Raw genomic sequence first — 21,141 nt, 5'->3', positions numbered from 1 at the left:
GGTCAAGGCTTAGACCATTGGAAAGCTCTTTCCGAGCCAGTCGTTGTGACGTAAGGTAGGCCCAAATCCGACGCCTGAGTCCAAAGATATGGTGTTCGGAAGTTCTGCTGACTTGTGCACTATTTCGTGTTGACTTTTCAGCTTTTGACCGGGCTTCATTAAGGCTTGTCTCCTTGAATCTTGGCCTTTATCACAGAACTTCTTAGCAACTAACCCTTTGCTCCTTTATATCACCAAAGTGGCACATTTCTGCACATAATCGAGTTCCATGCCTGAAATACATAAAAGCACGTAATTAGCATTAACTCTTATTTATTATTACTCGCATAATTGGTCTAAAAGTAGTATTATTAAGGGGTTAAAACTACATTTTTGGGCTTTTACCAGGAAGATAGATAGAAGATTGAACACGTTCGGTGGAATCCTAAAATTGTTCGTAAGCAATGTGAGTCGCATACAAGATGAAGGCCTATCTTGCAACGGTGTGTAGAAGTTGGAGAGAGGTTCTTCAGCAAGCACTACTTCGTCAGCCATCTTATGAGATGGAGGACTAGAAACAGGAGATTGTCTAGGTCAACGAACTCTCCTACATGAGTAAGTTTTATTCTTGCTAATACTAAAATTATCTAAATTCAGTATCATACACTTTTAGCAAGACCCAAAAACTATCCTAACATGCGCAAATGGTGCAATGTATACTCAAGTAATAGAAATTCATTTTTGCAAGTATGAAGTTTTGAAAACTTTGCTTTTAGTATATATTTTATTATGCCCTGTTCAGAGGAACAGTTGGGCGCGAGACTAGGATGGCTCTACTACACGTCTTAGAAGAGTAGGCAGTCACTTCACCAAGTGGTGTGCTGCCAAGAATCTCACTCACGATGAATCTGGGGGAGGGGAGTGAGGAAGGTAGTTGGTCTATCAGAATCTGGTAACTGATTACTCTAAATCCTCGTGGCTATATTTTGTCCTTTTCTAGAGGAGCGTGACTACTTTGGGCTCTAGTTGATTGATTTTAGTTTTTTTTTTTTTGTCTAGGGTTTTCAAGAATCAAGCAACATCAATTTACCTGCAGTGGGTAATGACTTCCCAATGGTTGTTATGGCTCGGGTTCAGCCTTATGTGCGAATGTAAATTGCAGTGCAAAAAGTAAATTTCAAACAATCACGTAAGCGTGCTTGAACACACAAGTATCCTCTTACTTGGGCTTTGAGGAGGTTTAGAATTTACCTCTCAAGCCGTGCTTACACGCTGCTTGAGGAAAAGGTGATGTCAGTTAGCGCTTGATCTGAGAATCAGGCCCAACCTTTCGAGCTTTACTCTGTTTTAAGTTACAATAAAGGCCCACTTATAAAGCCCACAAGTTGGGTTTTTGACAATTTATACAATTTTGCCTTCAAGGGCTCAAACTTAAAACTAAACTAAGATTATATACTAATCTAATTAACTAGTTTTAGATTAATCACTTAGATTAACTAGAATCAAATGGACTTAGAGTGTTGATTACCAAGTTGATTCAAAGTGTGTGAGCTATGATCCATAACTTGCCTCACACACTTGAACTTCTCAAGAAAATTAAAACTCTAATCCCTTTATAAGTATTAAACTTAAACCAAGTTTAACTCCTGTTCATTATAAGAAATCAATCAAAAACCAAGTTTTTTTTTTTTTTTCGTTTTTCTTTTTATCACTAACTATTACAAACAAGTTCCACTATTTTCTCCTACTCTATTACAAAATCCAATCTCAGAGTACAACTGCTTGTCACATATGAACTGGACTACCAAAAAACTGCACACACTTTATTAGAGGTGGCTAGGCGGTCGCCCTCGCCACGCCCGCACAGTCGCCCGCCCGCGCTAGTGAATGGCTATCGTCTTTTGCCGGTGTCTTTAGCTCCTCTCCAGCCTTGTTGTCCCATAACCTGATTTGTAAAAATAGTAGACAGTACTGAGAAACAATAAAAATAAAATGACAAAAAATTGAAAAAAAAAAAATAGAAATAGAGAGATGAGAATGATGCTCCATTCTTAGATTCTCAACTAATCACTCTCATTCCTTCAATCCATGACGGCGGTGCCATTTGAAGTTTTAGTATTGGTGGAAGTATACTTCAAAAGGGTTGAGGTTCATCCTAAATTATTTAGAGTTTGAGTGAGGGAGATAGGAAGAAGAAAGGTAGACTATTGTCTGATTTGAATGGTTCTAAGCTAATGAACTTGAAAGCTTTGATTGTTTGATTTAAATGAGTTGAAAACATGAAAAGAAGATTGATTAAAATATTGAAAGAAAAGTAAGCAAACAAGATTGAAGATTGAAACAAAGAACAAGTAACAAGTTTGATTGAAATAAAGAAAATGAAATAACAAGTTGATTGAAATAAAATAAAACAACAAAAATTAAAAACATGAATTGAAAAACAATACAAGAAAATAAACAAACCAAATGGTTCGGATTCTAAGACAATGGATGAGTTCTCTCTCTTTTGCTTTTTGTATATATACCCCTACTTTTGCCATTTATAGATTTGCCCTTCTTCATTACAAACTAGACACCTCACGACTTTCACTTTTGCTTTTGCTTTTACTTTTAGGTGCCTTCTTGACCAAGGTAAGTTTAGGGAGGAAGTCTTCATAATTTGAAATAAGGGCCTCCATCTTTGGTCTTCTGATTTGAGAACTTTGACTGTTGACTTTGACTTTTTCAGCACTTTTCCATAGCAGCTACTGGTCTTCATAATAAGCGTGATTAATGCTCCTTTTAGTGCTAAGACGCAGCTTTTATGATAAGTGGTATGAAATACTCTTTAACCTAAAAAAGGTAGAAAAAGCTATGAGTTGCCTTTTCGTTAAGCGTAAGAAATGCTATAATGCAGCAAAATACAGGTAATAAAATGCACATTTGGGAGCTGATCACATATACCTCATATAAAATTTTCAGATCTGATTATTCTATTTAATCAAAAATAGATTATAGCATGACCCGCTCTGATACCAATTGTTGGGATTACTTTAATCCTACATCTTCAACATGCTAATCTATTATTGATCAAAAAGGAATTAAAAGAAAAATACCTTCAAAGACGGAATTGGAGATTGACAATAAAGAAAAACTTTCCAAAGCTGAATCTAAAAAACTTAGTCTTTAACCTTCTAGTAGTATTCACCACACAACACACCACAAAACACTTTTGCTTTTCTCCTACTTTTAGTTGTACTTTTTCTGGAAAGACTAATGGTCCCTTTCACCAAAAAGTCATTCTCTTATATAGATAAAGTTTGAAAATACGTAAGTGTGTGTGTAGTGGGATCCGCTTAGGATTCCAAGTCTTATATTAAAGAGGACAAGTCCTTGTCATACAAGTACTTATACTTGATATACTAAAACATTTTTAATATATATCTCTTTAATATGGAAAGTGCCCATTAACAAATCCATATTTACAATAAGGCCTCTGGAACTTTCAAGAAAGTCCTTTCCTACCATTAATTATATCTAAGTCCCTCTACCTCATGTCTATTCTGATAAGAGCCTAAAACTGTAGTTTTAACCCCTTAACAATAATACTTTTAGACCAATTATGCGAGTAATAAATAAGAGTTAATGTTGATTACGTTCTTTTATGTATTTCAGGCATTGGAGTCAATTATGTGCAGAAATGTGTCACTTTTGCGAGATAAAAGAGCAAGGGTGGGTTGCAAAGAAGTTCTGTGATTAGAGGCCAATATTCAAGGAGAAAAAATATTTTTAAAGCCCGGTCAAAACTGAAAAGTAAAAGTCAGCAGAACTTCTGAAGACCGTATCTTTGGACTCAGATCTCGGAATTGGGCCTACCTTATGTCAAAACGATTGTCTTGGAAAGATCTTTCCACTGGTCCAAACCTTGACCCAATCAGAGGAGCAAAAGTGGACAAAAAGTTTGTTGAAATCAAATCTAGCTGAAAAGACCTCTGTGGACTGAAGAAATTGGGTTTTGGGCTTGATTTTCCGGCCCAAAACATGGCTCCTCAGCCCATGCACGAAAAAGTGGATCTAGTCTCCTCCATTTGAAGACACAAGACTTAACTCTTAAGCATGGAGTTGATTAGTTAGACCTAGATTAGAAAATAAATTAGTTTAGAGTCCATTGATTAGTTTTATTACCTTGTTTTGAATTCAGTTTTGAATCAATATTGTTATTATTCATTAGATCAATAAAGTTAGTTAGTTATTCATAAATCTAGTTTCATTTCATTAAATCATTTTAGCTTCAATTCATAGATTTAGTTAATTATCATTACTAGTTTCAATTTAATCTTGCATGATTAGATTTCCATTTTAAATCAAATAAGTAAATTTATAATCTTTTTTATCATGTCTTGTTATGATTTATATATTAATGATAGCATAATGATTCAAGGCTAAAACCTCTATTAGAGGGGTTTGAAGAAGTCTTGATGAAGCTTGATTTTTGTTAGCGTAGAATGGTTCGTGATATTCCATTCCATTCTAGAAAACAATTAGTTCACCATGAGAATAGGTTTGATTGTTTCACATGCTAGTTGTTAGTTGGTAGAGATTACCATGAACAATTAGGGATTAGAAAAACCAAATTGTTATGCGAAAGCATTTCAATTCGGATTACGACAATTCTTCGTTAGTAAATTAAGTCGAGTTAAGGTGGAATCAAATCGCCCTAATTCCTTCTCATATCATCAAATTAGTAATTCCGTAGTTTGAATTATCGTATCTTGTTTAGTACAATTTCCATCGTAGTATAATTTCCATCGTTACTCTCATTGATTTTGATAGACTGATAATCGTAGTTAACTTAGAATTCTAAAGAACTAGGAGTGGAACGAATCTTCTATTCTAACTATATTGCAATAGCATCGAGAGTAAAAAACTTTGATAACCAACCAGAAAGAAGCTTTATTTTTACTTACCTTGTCGTAATTGTATTCGTAGGTAAAACTATCATTTTCCCTTTTATCATATTCACAATTAGACCATTGGGAATTTGTTCTTCACTGTCACACCCGGCCATGTCTAATTGACCCAATGTGACATTCAACATCAATTGAGCATTAAGAAACTATTTCTTATACCGACCAAGTTTGAGCTCATTTAGTTATGTCACAATTTCCTAATACATAACTCCGTAGAGTGGTTGATTATTTATTAGAATTCGTGATTCAAGACGTCCTACATTTATTACCCAAAATGTCAAGTCTAACCTTAACAATTGAGACACAATGAATTTTCACAATTCCTCAAGTTTAGGGATTAATTGGTATAGTGAGATTTGCACACTAACCTTAACAACGAATTTATAGTGTGTTCTCACTTTGATCCCCTTTATGTCAGTCATATGACTACACCAATATACAAACTTAGAGTCATATTCAAATGATTGAGATATCATCATCCTATCATATAGCAGTTATGTATATTACAGTCTTATATGTGAAGTGTCCGACTTCTAGGGGAAGATCTAGGGGGCGGGGGTGTGCTGCAGCACACCCAAGCTTTGGTAAAAAAAAAAGTAGTAGTGTTCAAATTTAAAAATGGAAACTTAAGGCCAACAAATTTAGCCCAGCCCATTGACTCATTGAGCCCAGTAACTTAAAAACTAAGAAATTAGAAATACCAACGAACAGGAACATAGTCACAGAGAGAAACTCTCCTCTCTCGGGTAACTCTGAACTTCTGAAGTCTGAACTCTCGGGTAACTCTTGAGTGACGGGTAGTATCTCACACAGTCACACTCTCGGTTCTTCTTCCTCGCTATTGGCCTCTTGGGAGTATTTTCTTATTCCTTTCTTCGGTTCTTCACTTCTTCGACTCTTGCAAACTCTTATTATTCTCATAAAGTAAAAAATTTAGTTCAATTATTCTCAATTTATTAACTTATTATGATATTTGTTTAGTTGTTTAAATGTTTCTGCATTAGACATTAGTTTAGTTAAGATACCAATTTATTTAAATTGTTTGTATGAATTCGTTTTTTTGTCTAGGGATTTAGTAACACCAATAAAACTATTTGTTTGAATTGGATTTTGTTTTTATGCATTAGAAATTTTGTATTGTGTGGATGATGTGATACGCTCAATAATAATTATTTTCTCTATGTATTGATTGATAATTATTTAATATCTTAGGTTACAATGTCGCATCATCAAGCGCCCAAAAAACCATTAACTCTTCTATCGTTCTATAAGTGAAAAGATGATAAACCCGAAAGTGGCGAAACTTCAACATCTATTCTTGATACTTCAAAACTTGATGGGGATGAGCAACGTCCTACCAAAGTTCAAGTTGTCAAAATTGAAAGAGTTGAATCTTCTTCTCGAGTCCAAAGAGTCGGAGTTGAACATTCTTCCAAAGCTCAAGAAGTTACACCTATTGAAATTGATGTCACTTCTCCATTTGAAGGTGATCCGAGTAAATGTATTGCTATATATGAATACCCACTTAACAAACGTGATGAAGTCCGAGTAGCTTGTCTTAGAATGGGACCTTGTCGACCGGCTCATGAGAACAAAAAAGATTATCCATTGACTATGTTTGGAAAGCAAGGACGTCGATTCAACACTAATTGGTACAAACTATTTCCTTGGCTAGAGTACTCACTCCAAAAGGATAGAGCATATTTTTTCTATTGTTTTCTCTTTGAAATAAATCCCCCGAAGCATTCGGTATTCACCATTGATGGGTTTCAAAATTGGAGGAAAGTTAACAGTGGGAAGCAATGTTCTTTTTTGAAACATGAAGGTGGTATTTGTTCTCCACATAGGTCGGCAACATTATATTGTGAGAATCTAATGAATCCTTCTCGACATATAGATAGTGTTATCAATAGACTTTCTGATGAAGCGATTGCAAATAATCGGATCCTACTCCGAAATGTTGTTCAATGTATTCGGATGCTTGCACTACAAGGGTTTTCTTTTAGAAGCCATGATGAGTCAAAGAAATCAAAGAATTATGGAAGCTTCCTTGCCATGTTCGAGTTTTCAAAATTGTTGAACAAGAAAGTTGCTGAAATAGTAGGTAATTGTTTGGAAAATGCCATGTATACTTCACATGGTATTCAAAAGGCACTTTTGCATATATTTGCAGAAAATGTGTGAAAGAAAATACGTGAGGATGTTGGCGATGCAAAGTTTTGTATCCTTGCAGATGAAGCACAAGATCATTTACATAGAGAGCAAATGGTAATTATTATAAGATTTGTTAATCGTGATGGTTTTGTTAGAGATAGGTTTTTTGCTATTGTTAGTGTTGAAGACACTTGTGCATTAACTTTGAAAAAAGAGATTTCCAAAGTTCTTGCTAGTAAGAATTTGCTTATTGGAAATATAAGAGGCCAAGGTTATGATGGCGCTAGTAATATGCGTGGTCAATGGAATGGATTACAAGCACTATTTCTTAAGGAGTGTCCTTATGCATATTATGTGCATTGTTTTGTGTATCGACTACAACTTGCATTAGTTGCGGCTTCTAAAGATGTTTCCGATGTTTGGTTATTCTTTTCAAAGTTGGCATCTATTGTTAATCTCCATGTTCTGCCTAAGAGGAAGAAAGAGTTAGAGAAAGCTCAAAGAGAGGAAATTGAAAACTTGTTAGCAATTGGTTAGCTTAATAGTGGACGAGGTGCTAATCAAGTTTGTACATTACAACGAGCTGGAGAAACTCGATGGAGTTCTCACTATGAATCCATTTGTAACTTGATGGAGATGGATGATGCAATTTGTACGGTTCTTGAACTCATCATAAAGAATGGGTCTAGTAACACCATGCGTGGGGAAGCTAAAGGTTCTTATGTTGCTATGAGAGACTTTGAATTTGTCTTTATGTTTCATTTATTGCATAAGACTATGGGAATCACAAATGTACTATGTAAAGTCTTGCAAGTGAAGTCTCAAGACATTTTAAATGCCATGGGTTTAGTCTCAAGTACGAAGGAACTTCTTCAAAAGTTTTGAGAAACAAGTTGGGATAGTTTCCTTGGGGATGTGATTTCTTTTTGCAAGAAGCATGGCATTAATATTCCTAATATGAGCTCTCGTCATATGATGGGTACCCGTCGTTCTTGGCAACAGAATGATTGTATTACAATTGAGCACCACTACCACGTTGATATATTCAATGCTGTAATAGATTACCAGTTAGTGGAGTTGAAGAGTAGATTCTCTGAGGAGACAATGGAGCTTCTTTCTCTTAGTTCAGCTTTGGACCCGAAAGATGTTTTTAAGCACTTTCATATTGATGATATTTGCAAGCTCGCCGAGAAATATTATTATGAAAACTTCACGAAGCAGGAGATACTTATTTTGAGAAGGCAACTACAACATTATAAGCTTGATGTGACTTGTCATCCTTATTTTCAGAAATTGTCTACCATTTCTGAGTTATGTCGAACTTTAGTTGAAACAAGAAAGTCAACTATTTATCATTTGATTGATATATTGATCCGTCTTGTCTTGACTCTTCCTATCTCCACAACGACTGCTGAACGAGCCTTTTCAACTATAAAACTTGTCAAAACACGACTCTGTAATAAGATGGATGACGAGTTTCTTGCGGATTGCATGGTTATATACATTGAAAGGGAGTTTCCTAACGAAGTTGATATAGAGTTAGTAATAGATGAATTTGATAAGAAACCTCGCAAGTCATGATTTCATTAGTGTCATGTTTTAACTTTTGGAAGTCTTTTATTATACTTATCAAGATTTATTGTGTGTATGTGTCTATGTGAAGACATTTGTTTTTGTTCATTTTGAATAGTATAATAAAAATTATTACTTTTTGGTATGATGTTTGTCGTAAATGAAAACGAAGATGATGCCTATATAGTTTTTGGTGAGACATTGTTACATTTTATTTTTTATTTTTTTTTAGTTTAACTTAAGTATAGCTCCCAACCTAAAATTCATGGATCGCCCCTGCCGACTTCCCCCATTCTAGGTAAATAGATACAATCAAATCTCTCACACATGACTCTTCATATGTTTGATTGTTCTAATTTTATTACCTATGGAACTTATGGTTTCATCATATGATATTAGTTCACCTATATGCATAATAATAAGATTTGTGTATTTAATTAAATATCATGTATAAACAATAAATGTTCATTGGCTTTGTAAAGGCCAAATATCCCAACAATACTCACAAAGGTGCGTTCGCTTGAGCGAGAGAGTGACATATACAATCATCTTCAAGGCTTCTGTCCTTATATCCTTGGCTTTTTTGGCGAATATGTTACTATCGAGAACGGGAACGCATATTTCAATTTGTTTATGGAGTATGGGCCGTTTGGATCCTTAGGTGATCGAATCTGACAGTATTATGGTAATTATCACATTGGCTTACAAGAATATGAAGTTAATCGTTATAGTAAGGGGATACTTGAAGGGATTAAGTATGTTAATCAGAACAACTATGTGCATTGCGACATAAAACCCGACAACATCCTGCTTGTCCCTACTCCATCAGATTCTTCTAGGGTTAACGTTGTGCCAAAGATTGCAGATTTTGGTCTCGCGAAGAGGGTTAGGAAGAAGGTTGATAATAAGAACAAGGATGGCAGAATTAGCATAAGGGGAACTCCACGTTATATGGTGCCAGAATCAATTCGTTATAATGAGTATGAGCCTCCTTCTTATATATGGGCTTTTGGACTTGTTGTTTTAGAGATGCTAACTGGACAAAAACCATGGAATTCTGATTGCGATACTCCAGTAAATAGTCTGTTGCAGCGTATTGGTTATAGTGACAAACTGTCGTCAATACCAAGCTATCTTTCAAGTGAAGCGCAAGATTTTTTAAAGAAGTGTTTAGTGAAAGACGTGGCATTACGGTGGAGTGTTGATAAGTTACTCAGTCATCCATTAGTGACTCGTTGCTGGTGACTACAACAAGGAGGTGGTTAAAAAAAAGAGAAAAAAAGGGAAGCATCAGCAACAAAGGTTGTTCTGCCTCCAAGGTATCTTTTGCTTCCTATTTGCCTTTGCCAAAATGGCATTCCTATATTAGTATTCACAGCAATAGCAGCATACAATGGCACAAAGAGGAGAAGAATAACAGATGAAGTTGAGGAGGTGCTAGTCAGTAGTCATCCATTCCCTGGCTCTAACAATAACAAGGAGGTGCTTAAAGAACGAAGGAAAGAGGAATCAACATTGTGGAATGTGTAGTATCCAAGGAGATGAGATGATATGATATGAGTGGAAGAGAGTAGAAATTGAGGAGATGATATGATTTTTTTTTCTTTGTCAGGGAAGGCATGTAAACGTTCTTTTTAAATACGTTAATGCTTAATTGTACTAATTCAACAATTCATTGTAATTTTAACATTAATACAATCAATTGGTCCTCTGTTATTTTTATTACAGGCAACGAGTGACTCTCAAGGACAAATTGAGTGAAATAATCACTCCCAAACCCAAGCTTTTTTCATAATCACTCTCAAGGACCGGGTAGATGAAAAGTCAAGTATACCCCTGACCCAGTGTATATAGTATGAACAATCATTGTTCATATACAAAACATACAAGCTCATTGTTCATACCTATTGGAGTAGGAACACTCATTGTTCATACTTATTGTAAAGTATGAGCAATGATAGTTCATACCTACTAGAGTATGAACAAATAAGTGTGTTCATCCCTATTGAAGCTATGAACAATGGATGTTCATAGCTCATGACTATGAACAATCATTGTTCATAGTCTAATTTTGGTATGAACAATCACTGCTCATGACTATGAACACTCATTGTTCATAGTACAGTATAGACTATGAACACTCATTGTTCATAGCTTATAGTTATGAACAATGAGTGTTCATAGCTACTGAAGTATGAACAATCACTGTTCATAGTCCAATTGTGATATGAACAAAGAATGTTCATAGCTCATTACTATGAACAATCATTGTTCATAGTACAGTATAGACTATGAACACTCATTGTTCATAGTACAGTATAGACTATGAGCTATGAACAATGAGTGTTCATAGTCCAATTGTGATATGAACAAAGAATGTTCATAGCTCATGACTATGAACAAATTCATAGCACAGTATGGACTATGAAGACTCATTATTTATAGATCTTAGCTATGAACAATCACTGTTCATAGTTCAATTGTGATATGAACAAAGAATATTTGTAGCTCATGACTATGAACAATCACTGTTCATAGTCCAATTGTGGTATGAACAAATAATATTCATAGCTCATGACTATGAACATTAATTGTTCATAGTACAAAGGGATGGAGAAAGTTCAAGTTTGCCCTTTAATACGTGCCCACCATCAAATACGATACGTTATTCGAAAATTTCAAAAACACATAACAAAAAAACTCTCTACAAACCGAAACCCTAAATCTCAAAATTCCATCAAAACAAACAAAATGTCAAATTCACCGTTGCAAACTTAAGATAACACATGCAACACTGAAAATTGCACAAATCTAAGACTTGAAAATCAGATTTATTGTCAAGAACACCAAGAAGAATTATCAAATACCATTGAAAACGTTGTTCATTTTTTTGATGAGGAAAGAAATGAAGAGAAGGTGAATGAAAACAGAAGAGAAGGTGATATTGAAGAAGAAAATCAGGAGAGTGAGGAAACAGAAAGTGATGAAGTAAACTAACAACTTGTGTTATTTTCACAACAAGTTGATGAAGCGGAAGATGAACTACCATTACAGGTACATTTAAATGATGTTGAATTATATTTTTCATGCTATAATTATTGAATTTCGTGATTTTTTGCTAGAAAAAGATATGAACATTATTTGTTCATATCACTATTATGATTTTCGTGGTAACTTGCATAGTTTACATGTTAGGATTTGAATGTTAGGAAATATATGTATGAAAATTCATTGTTCATACTCTTATTAGACTATGAACATTTAGTGTTCATAGTCCAACAGTAGTATGAACATTGATGATGGACTATGAACATTCATTGGTCATACACCTAGTGGACTATGAATAATGAATGTTCATACTCTTGTTAGACTATGAATATTCATTGTTCATACACCTAGTAGACTATGAACAATGAATGTTCATACTCTTGTTGGACTATGAACATTCATTGTTCATACTCTTATTGGACAAGGAGTATGAACAATCATTGTTCATATTACAATGGGTGTATGAACATTTAACAGGAATATGAACATTATGGACTATGAACATTCATTGTTCATACACCTAGTGGACTATGAACAATAAATGTTCATACCTATTTGGACTATGAACATTCATTGTTCATACAACTATGAACAATGAATGTTCGTACTTGACCTTACATTAACCGAATAATGTTTATGCTTTGATATTTTTTTAATTTCGATATATGACCTTCATTTATTTGTAGAACTTACTCCAAGGGATGAAAAGCAAATCAAAGAACAAACCAGCATGTTTGAAATCTGCAACTAAAGGAAAGAAGCCAGCATCGAGCAACATTCCTACCAAGAAAAGGAATAAAGAGTCAAGCAGCAAAGTAGTTCATAACAAAAAGAAAATAGTTTCTAAGAAGAAGGCAGAAGAGAAGAATGAAGAAGAGGAGAAGGAATATCAGGGAAAGGAACTAGTATCGACTAAGGCACCGGCACCTCAACTACGAAGCAGCTTCTCCTAGATGATAAATCTAGTAAAACTTCTCAAGGAAAAGAAAATTCTAGAAAAATATGTTGATGCAATGAAGAAGACACCATTATGGTTGATGTTTAAAGCATTGTGGGAAGAGGAGATTGTAGAAGATAACGTAAACAAGCCCAACAAAGAAATATTTGATCTCTTGGACAAATATGATAACAAATCTAATGAATTTCAGATAGATGGAAAAAGTCTAAAGCTGACTTCTGAGGAGATAAGTCTAATGTTTGGGCCACCTGTAACAGAAATGTTTTTTAATCCAACGGAGAGTATTGGTGACAAAGATAGAAAAAACAAGATTCATATCAAAGTACTTGGGTGGTGGGGAGAAATCAATAATCAACAAGGCTGATCTTATTGATGCAATATTGTAGACCTTGAATGAGACAAATGAGGAACATGCAAAGCTGAAGATTTCTCAAGGCTGATGTCGCTTTACATGTTCACTACTTGCTTCTTCGCTAATGCAAATTACAGAGCAACTTGGCCCTTAATCAAGGCTGTAGAAGACATGGAATCATTAAGAAAGTTGTCTTTGCCCAATGCCATACATGACGAATTAATTGCTGCAGCCAAAAAGCACAAAAGAAGATAAAAACGATTAATGGATGCACAATAATGTTTATGGTATAGTATCTTCAACTACATCTCCTTAATATATGTTTGTATGTTTATATAACAATTTATGGAGTATGAACAATGATTGTTCATATATGAATGTTTATGGTATAGTATGTTTTTTGCACTAAATGTGGGTTTCATCACACACATTGAAGTTTTGGATATGTGAGCACACCACACTCATAAAAAATGTGGAAAATCATGAAAGCAAATTCCCAAGGTGTGCGAGATGGAATCTAAAGAAATTGATTGAACAATTCCAAAACACAACACTCAACATGTTAAAAGCATATCAGGTAGATTTTGACCTATATGAAGTGTATAAATACACACTATAGTATTAATGTATAAATATACTATAGTATTAGTATTATTCATATCCAAAAGTAGTTATGAACAAATATTGTTCATACCACTAACTGGCTATGAACAATCATTGTTCATACTCCATTGCTATGAACAATGATTGTTCATAATACAATAAGAGTATGAACATTGATTGTTCATGGTTCAAATTTGAAACATTAATACTGTTCATACCACTAAACTGGCTATGAACAATCATTGTTCATACTCCATTGGTTATGAACAATCAGTGTTCATAGCCCCAAATAGGTATGAACACTGATTGTTCATAGTCCAATAAGAGTATGAACATTGATTGTTCATGGTCCAATAAGAGTACGAACATTGATTGTTCATGGTCCAAATTTGAAACACTAATTGTTGATGTTGAACTTCATCAGGTAATTGTTGATGCTGAAGCTATAACAAATGAGGAAAGAAAATTGTTGCAGAACATATACAGTGACGTTGTACCCTCAGATCAAGAAATGATTGTCTAGCCTACGATTGAAGAAGATGATGAGGCCATATCAATAAGACTGGAGAACCAAATTTTGAGGGAGAAGGTCAACACACTCGAACAAGAACTTCTGTTGTGCAAAGAAGAAAATGAAAAGTTGAAGGAAGGGTTGAAAAAGAAGGACCGGCAAGAGGGGCATAAGGAAGAAATGCAACCTCAAACTGATAAAGCAGTCCACCATCATGTACTGCATGAGGATGCAGAAATGGTGCCGAATGAATCTGTTGTTGAGGTGCCGAATGAGGATGCATAAATAGTGCCGAATGAATCTGCAGTTGAGGTGCCAAATGAATCTGCAGTTGAGGTGCCGAATGAGGATGCAGAAGTGGTGTCGAATGAATCTGCAGTTGAGGTGCCAAATGAGTCTGCAGAAATGTTGTCGCATGAGGATGCAAAAATGGTGCCGAATGAATCTGCAGAATTGGTGTCAAATGTGTCTACATAAATGGTGCAGCAAGGGAAGAAAAGTATACGAGACTTTAGAGGTCCATCATTTTCCCTTGGTATTCCTCTATCACCTATACCCAAAGAGAAAGAAAAAGAACAGGCAAATGATTGGGAGAAAGAAGCTGAGATAGGTAGCGGAGAAATTAAAATGACTTTCATAGCCAGGGAAGTGAAGAACAATAGAGATATAAAAACTAAGCAGATGGACCCCAATTTCACCAAAGAAAGGAAGACGAAGTCACTCAAAAAAATAAAGCACCTTGCCACTGGCAAGGAAATTCTTGATAAGGGGAAGCAAGTCAGAGATATTGACAGTGGGCCACTGCAAGACCCTAAGACAAGTCCCTACTATGATGGATTAGAAGAAAGTCATAGACAACTTATCGACAATTTCTTCAAAATGGCAGACACCAGGTAAAGCTAGGAAGACTGTAAGTGTTTTACAAGTTTAAAATGACATCAAATAGCATTTTTGACTGATCCTAATTTCTTGGGGTTTTTGAAGCACAATCGCATGGGGAGATGGTGACAATTTCCAAATAGATGGTTCTCTAGTAGAAGACCTTTTGTTTGATAGGGAAATTGATTATCAGGTAAATTTTAGTACCCCTTTCTAGACTATGAACAATGAATATTCATACCATTGAACTATGAACAATGAATGTTCATACCTGACCTTACATCAACAAAATAATGTTTATACACCTAGTGGACTATGAACAATGAATGTTCATACTCTTGTCGGACTATGAACATTCATTGTTCATACACCTAGTGGACTATGAACTATGAATGTTCATACCATTGAACTATGAACAATGAATGTTCATACCTGACCTTACATCAACCGAATAATGTTTATGCTTTATTATTTTTTAATTTCGATATCTGACCTTCATTTATTTGTAGAACTTACTTCATTTATACTTTATTTTGAATCTAAAAAATGCTCAATTCAACAGGTCATCAACTGGTGGTCTCTCCAACTTCGCAAAAAGTTCCCAACCAAAAAAGAAACATGTCTACTATCTGCCAACACAAAGGTGAATTGTTTATTTCAAATTATTGTTTCATATCTATTTTGTGGTTGGTCTCACATTTTTATTATTTCACGCACTCAATGTCACAAAATATACTGGAAGGAGGCATTGCAAAAATAGTGGACACAATCGACTTGAGTGCCAAATTCTTTGCAATTCCAATATATTCAGAAAACCATTGGACACTACTAGTTGTGGAGTTCGTAGTAGGAAAACAAGAGAAATGGTTACATTTCAACTCATTAAGCCACGAGAAAAAGTTATCCAAAATTGCAAAAGACATGGTAATTTCAACACTAAAATAAGAAGAAACTTTTGTATCTTCTAACATAAATAAAGGAATAACTTCTTGTTATCTTCCAGAAGAAGAAACTGGTTGAGAAAATAAATCTTCATATCAGAAAGGAGTCATTTGCTCAGTAGTCAAGTAAGAATATAGTCTCCAAAATGTCCGCAACAAACCAATAGGTAAATGCATAATTATATATTCACTGAAATTCTTATAAACTTCTATATTAAGAAAGTTATAATTGACCTGAGATTTGTATTTTCTAAATTGCAGCACTGATTGTGGACTCCATGTTTGCAAAATGATGGAAATTCTTTTTTTAAATGGTCGATGAGATTTCTCTGAAGTAACAAATGCAAAAGCAGCACACAGCATGTGCCCTAACCTTGCATGCCACTTACTAATAGACAAACCAAGAAGCTGGACTCTAGAAAATCATTTGTTTATGGAAAATTATTGAAAGTGGTTGTTTAATGATGAATGTGAGGAAGGATAAAACATTATATTTTGATGTGTATGAATGTGCGTGAGTGCGTCAGTATATCTGTATATAAGTTGTTATGAAAGCCAAATAAAAAATATGTATATCTGTATATCTGTTGTTATGAAAGTGAACTATTATTGATGTTTATCATGTGTTCTCTTAATCTTTATTCTCTTATTTGAAACTATTATAAACTCATGTCTTACAAGTGTGAACACTGATTAATTTTCATACTCTTGGAGTATGAACATTCAGTGTTCATATAATGGAACTACGAATACTAAATGTTCATACTCTTGTTGGACTATGAACATTCAGTGTTCATACCTTTGAACTACGAACACTGAATGTTCATACTCTTGTTGGACTATGAACATTCAGTGTTCATACTTTTGAACTACAAACACTGAATGTTCATACTTTTGTTAGACTATGAACATTCAATGTTCATACAATGGAACTACGAACACTAAATGTTCATACTCTTGTTGGACTATGAACATTTAGTGTTAATACAATGGAACTACGAACACTGAATGTTAATACTCTTGTTGGACTATGAACATTCAGTGTTCATACCTTTGAACTACGAACACTGAATGTTCATACTCTTGTTGGACTATGAACATACAGTGTTTATACAATGGAACTAGGAACACTGAATGTTCATACTCTTGTTGGACTATGAGCATTCAGTGTTCATACCTTTGAACTACGAGCATTAAATGTTCATTGTAACACCCGTATTTAAAATACGTATTTATTTATTAATTAATTAATTTAATTATTTATTTAAAATTCACTAGATTGGATTTGGGATATGTAGGCTTTATTTCTGGGCCCGAGTCTGTGTTGGGCTTAGGTTTCGAACCCAAGTATATATACATATTTTTCTAGAGAATAGGGTTTTGAGATAAAAATAAAATAAAAATGAAGGCGGAGATAAAAGCTTGATTGCTAGAGCGCCAGAGCGCGACGATTCGGACGATGAGGGATTCGCCAAGTTTTTAATATAGGTGAGTAGATAATATCTTTCACTTAAATTTTTCTATTTTCTATCGAAAGTTCTCTCGAAACAAAAGGTTTACTGTTTATATAAAAACTGAAGTTAAAACTGTGAGAAACTAGTCTGTGTCGTTCCATGTTTTTTTGGCCTACCCTGTCTGCGAAATTGTCTGCGTAGGTTGAACAATGGAATTGACAACAATTTGAATTTACTCAACTCAAATGTGATTGTTATTTACTGACAAAAATTTGTTTAGATAAATTATGATTGGAATTTTCGCAGGTTATTATACTTCCTTTGTTTTTGGTTATGTGAATTAAATCTTGTTGGTTGATTAAGGGTTTGAGGTTGGGTTGATGTCGGGGCTGTTGGAAGCTTGGAGGTCGGTAATGGTGGACGACCCAGTGTGGAGGAAGGGTTATCGATATGAATTATGTTGGTTGTTTTGGTGGGTGAGGTTGATGTTGTATTAAGGTTTTGATTGTTAGGTTGGTGATAGGGTAGTATAGAGTGAGTGGGTGCTATTGAATGGGGGCTGTTGAAGCTCCCAAAAGTTTGTTAATGGCGCCGACCTCAATTCTGGAGGAGTGGGGGAATCGGGATTTGTTGGTATGGGAAGATGGGATTTTTCAATATGAGTCAAACCGCTGGAATAGAAGAAGGAGGATGATGGTGGCTGGTGGAAGAGCTGCTGCCTGATGGCGCTGGACGGAAAAAGATGACCTGGTTCTAGTCTTAGCTGGGCTTGGGCCTTAGTTATTTTGTTTGGGCCCGGTTTTGTTTAAGTTGTTTGGGCCAACATTTCATTTGTTTTCTTTGGGCCAGAAATTAGATTGTTTTGTTGGGGCCCGGTTTAGTTTAAGTTGTTTTGGGCCAAAACTAATTAGTTTTCCTTGGGCCAGTTTCTCTATTTGGTTGTTTGGCCCAGTCCACATTAGTTTAAGTTGTTGGGCCAGTTTAGTTTAATTGTTTGGGGCCAATCCATAGGACTTAATATAGATCCAAATTGGTCTTTAAATATTTAGACTTTTGGGTTTTGGTGTTGGGCTTTGATTCTTGACTTTTGACTGTTTAATTGTGCTACGTTTTATGTTGTAAATTGTATGGACAAATCAAATGTTAAAATGCTGTGGAAGATTGTATAACCTTGTTTGTCATTTTCTAATTGAGATTTGATGTAAGTAGTGTGTAAAGCATATAAATATTGGCATGTAACAAGAGGGGAATTCTTATAAGACTTAGATATATACGTTTTTATGAGAATTAAACTACACATAGACTTAGATTCATGGACTTTAGTTTTGGGGCTTTTTGATGGTTGATCAGTTTGACATGACTGGTAATTTGGACTCGAATAATTATATGTGATATTTGGACTTATATTTTGATTATTTATATACTATTTATATTGTGCACAAATCAAAATAATGTGTGCCCTTGATGGTGACTTGAGTTCACATAAATATATTGAACGAATACATTTCATGATTGATTATTATTATGAGTTGCTACTTAAATGAATTGTAGTATGTATGAAGGCTTGAGATATTCCATATGGTGTAGTGCAATATATGATTGGCACGTGAAATAATAAGTTTCGAGATTTGATATAAAGATACTTGCATATCGTGCAATGAATAGTATTGGCACGTGATAATGTGGATTGTACTATAACGAGACACATTGAGCTTCAGTACAATTAAATATACTGGCATAGGATAGAATATGAATTATTCCGAGATATAAAGGTATGACACTTGAATAAATTACGTAACAAAAATCCTAGAACCTAGCTACCACAACTCATGTGATTTGGCCCTAGTGATGGGCGTATGTGATATGATTGGCCCTTCGGGCGTTTCAGTAAATCTGAATGGCCCTTCTGGCGTAATTAATGTGATTGCGTTTCAGTGAAGCTGAATGGACCCTTCTGGCGTAGCCGAATGGTGGCTTGATTATTCCGTTCGCAAAATTAGAACGAGGCGCGCGATATTTTATGCCGAATAGTGGCAGTACTTACATAATGGCTTTCGTGTGAGGGTTACCTGGTGTGCGGCATCCTTTCAGGGGTAGTTACGCACGGAGTGGTTCATTATGTGAGGGGAGGCATATGGATGTACATGTTCGGCGTTGGGAAGCAATTGTGGTAGCCAGGGAAACTAGGTAAGATATAGATATGATATGATTTTAGGGACACGCAAAGAAAGCCTTAAATAATATAATTATGGTAATATGTTGGTTAATGATATACCTTTAAATATATTATTGTATATGGTTTTGCAGAAGGGTGGGTCAAACTAATTACTTGTGCAGAGACGACCCACTTTGTAATTGAGCATGAAATGCGGTAAGTATAGAATATGCTTGGCTGGTTATTAGTTTAGTTAGAACCTAAGGCACCTCAGTGGAGGAACTAAATGTCTTACTATTGTTAGGAAGCTAAGGCGCCTCAGTGGAGGAACTACCTGCCTTAATTATTGTATTTAAGTGTCACACCCCGAATTTCAACAGAATTCGGAAAAACAATATTTGTTCTCGACTCTTCGATCTTCGAGGTGTGAGGCACTCTCAACTTCCAAAAACCCATAAACAGTTTAAATATGCGGATAATTAAAAAGCAATAAAAAAATTTAACTTAAACAAAAGTCCTCTTCATTACAAAAATTCACAAATCTGATTAACTTACAAATCTCCTTTCAACAACTCTTTAATTAAAATTACAAATGAAAATATAAATAACATTGTCTCAACTGAAAATCTATTTCACCTCAAGGGAAAACAAAACCTATCTTGAAATGCGACGCTAACGCAAACCACAAGCTGCAACCAACCTTCTTCAACACTAAACCTGTCAAGACTTATCAACTATGTTCATTTAATGAACACACCCGATAAGCAACCATGCAAATCGGGTCAGCATTATAAAAATGCTGGTGTGAGTAGCTCTAAAATACAAATTATACTTATACATATATATACACAATCCATAAGGCATTTAGTTCCTCCACCGAGGCGCCTTAGCTTCTCAACCATAATACAAAGGCATTTAGTTCCTCCACCGAGGCGCTTTAGGTTCTAACTAAACTAATAACCAGCCAAGCCTATTCTATACTTACCGCATTTCATGCTCAATTACAGAGTGGGTCGTCTCTGCACAAGTAATTAGTTTGACCCACCTTTCTGCAAAACTATATACAATCATATATTTAAAGATATATCATTAATCAACATATTACCATAATTATATTATTTAAGGCTTTCTTTGCGTGTCCCTAAAATCACGTCGTATCTATGTCTTACCTAGTTTCACTAGCTACCACAATCGCTTCCCAATGCCGAACATGTATATCCACATGCCTCCCCTCACATAATGAACCACTCCGTGCGTAACTACCCTGAGCGGGATGCCGCACACCAGGTAACCCTCACACGAAAGACATTATGTAAGTACTGCCACTATTCGGCATAAAATATCGCGCATCTCGTTCTAATTTTGTGAACGAAATAATCAAGCCACTATTCGGCTACGCCAGAAGGGCCATTCAGATTCACTGAAACGCCAGAAGGGCCAATCACATTACTTACGCCAGAAGGGCCATTCAGATTCACTGAAATACCAGAAGGGCCAATCATATCACATAAGCCCATCACTAGGGCCAAATCACATGAGTTGTGGTAGCTAGGTTCTAGGATTTTCGTTATGTAATTTATTCAAGT

General features: G+C 35.1%; 2 protein-coding genes across 2 annotated transcripts; both read left to right on the top strand.

Annotated features, from left to right (window-relative positions):
• Positions 1 to 6,803: 6,803 nt before the first annotated feature.
• LOC147476718 (uncharacterized) lies at positions 6,804 to 7,619 on the top strand. Its single transcript, XM_086585805.1, has 2 exons — positions 6,804 to 7,068; positions 7,162 to 7,619. Exons 1-2 carry the CDS (start codon positions 6,804 to 6,806, stop codon positions 7,617 to 7,619), a joined length of 723 nt encoding a protein of 240 aa, XP_086441931.1.
• A 438-nt stretch (positions 7,620 to 8,057) lies between these two features.
• On the top strand, positions 8,058 to 8,663 carry LOC147476717 (uncharacterized). The gene has a single exon (XM_086585804.1). The coding sequence runs from the start codon at positions 8,058 to 8,060 to the stop codon at positions 8,661 to 8,663; it is 606 nt and encodes a 201-aa protein (XP_086441930.1).
• Positions 8,664 to 21,141: the final 12,478 nt, after the last annotated feature.

Source organism: Coptis chinensis, chromosome 9, assembly GCF_015680905.1.
Source record: "Coptis chinensis isolate HL-2020 chromosome 9, ASM1568090v1, whole genome shotgun sequence".
In the NCBI taxonomy this organism is placed as follows: domain Eukaryota; kingdom Viridiplantae; phylum Streptophyta; class Magnoliopsida; order Ranunculales; family Ranunculaceae; genus Coptis; species Coptis chinensis.
Note: the sequence above shows the minus strand (reverse complement) of the source record. Positions and strands in the feature narration are given on the sequence as shown.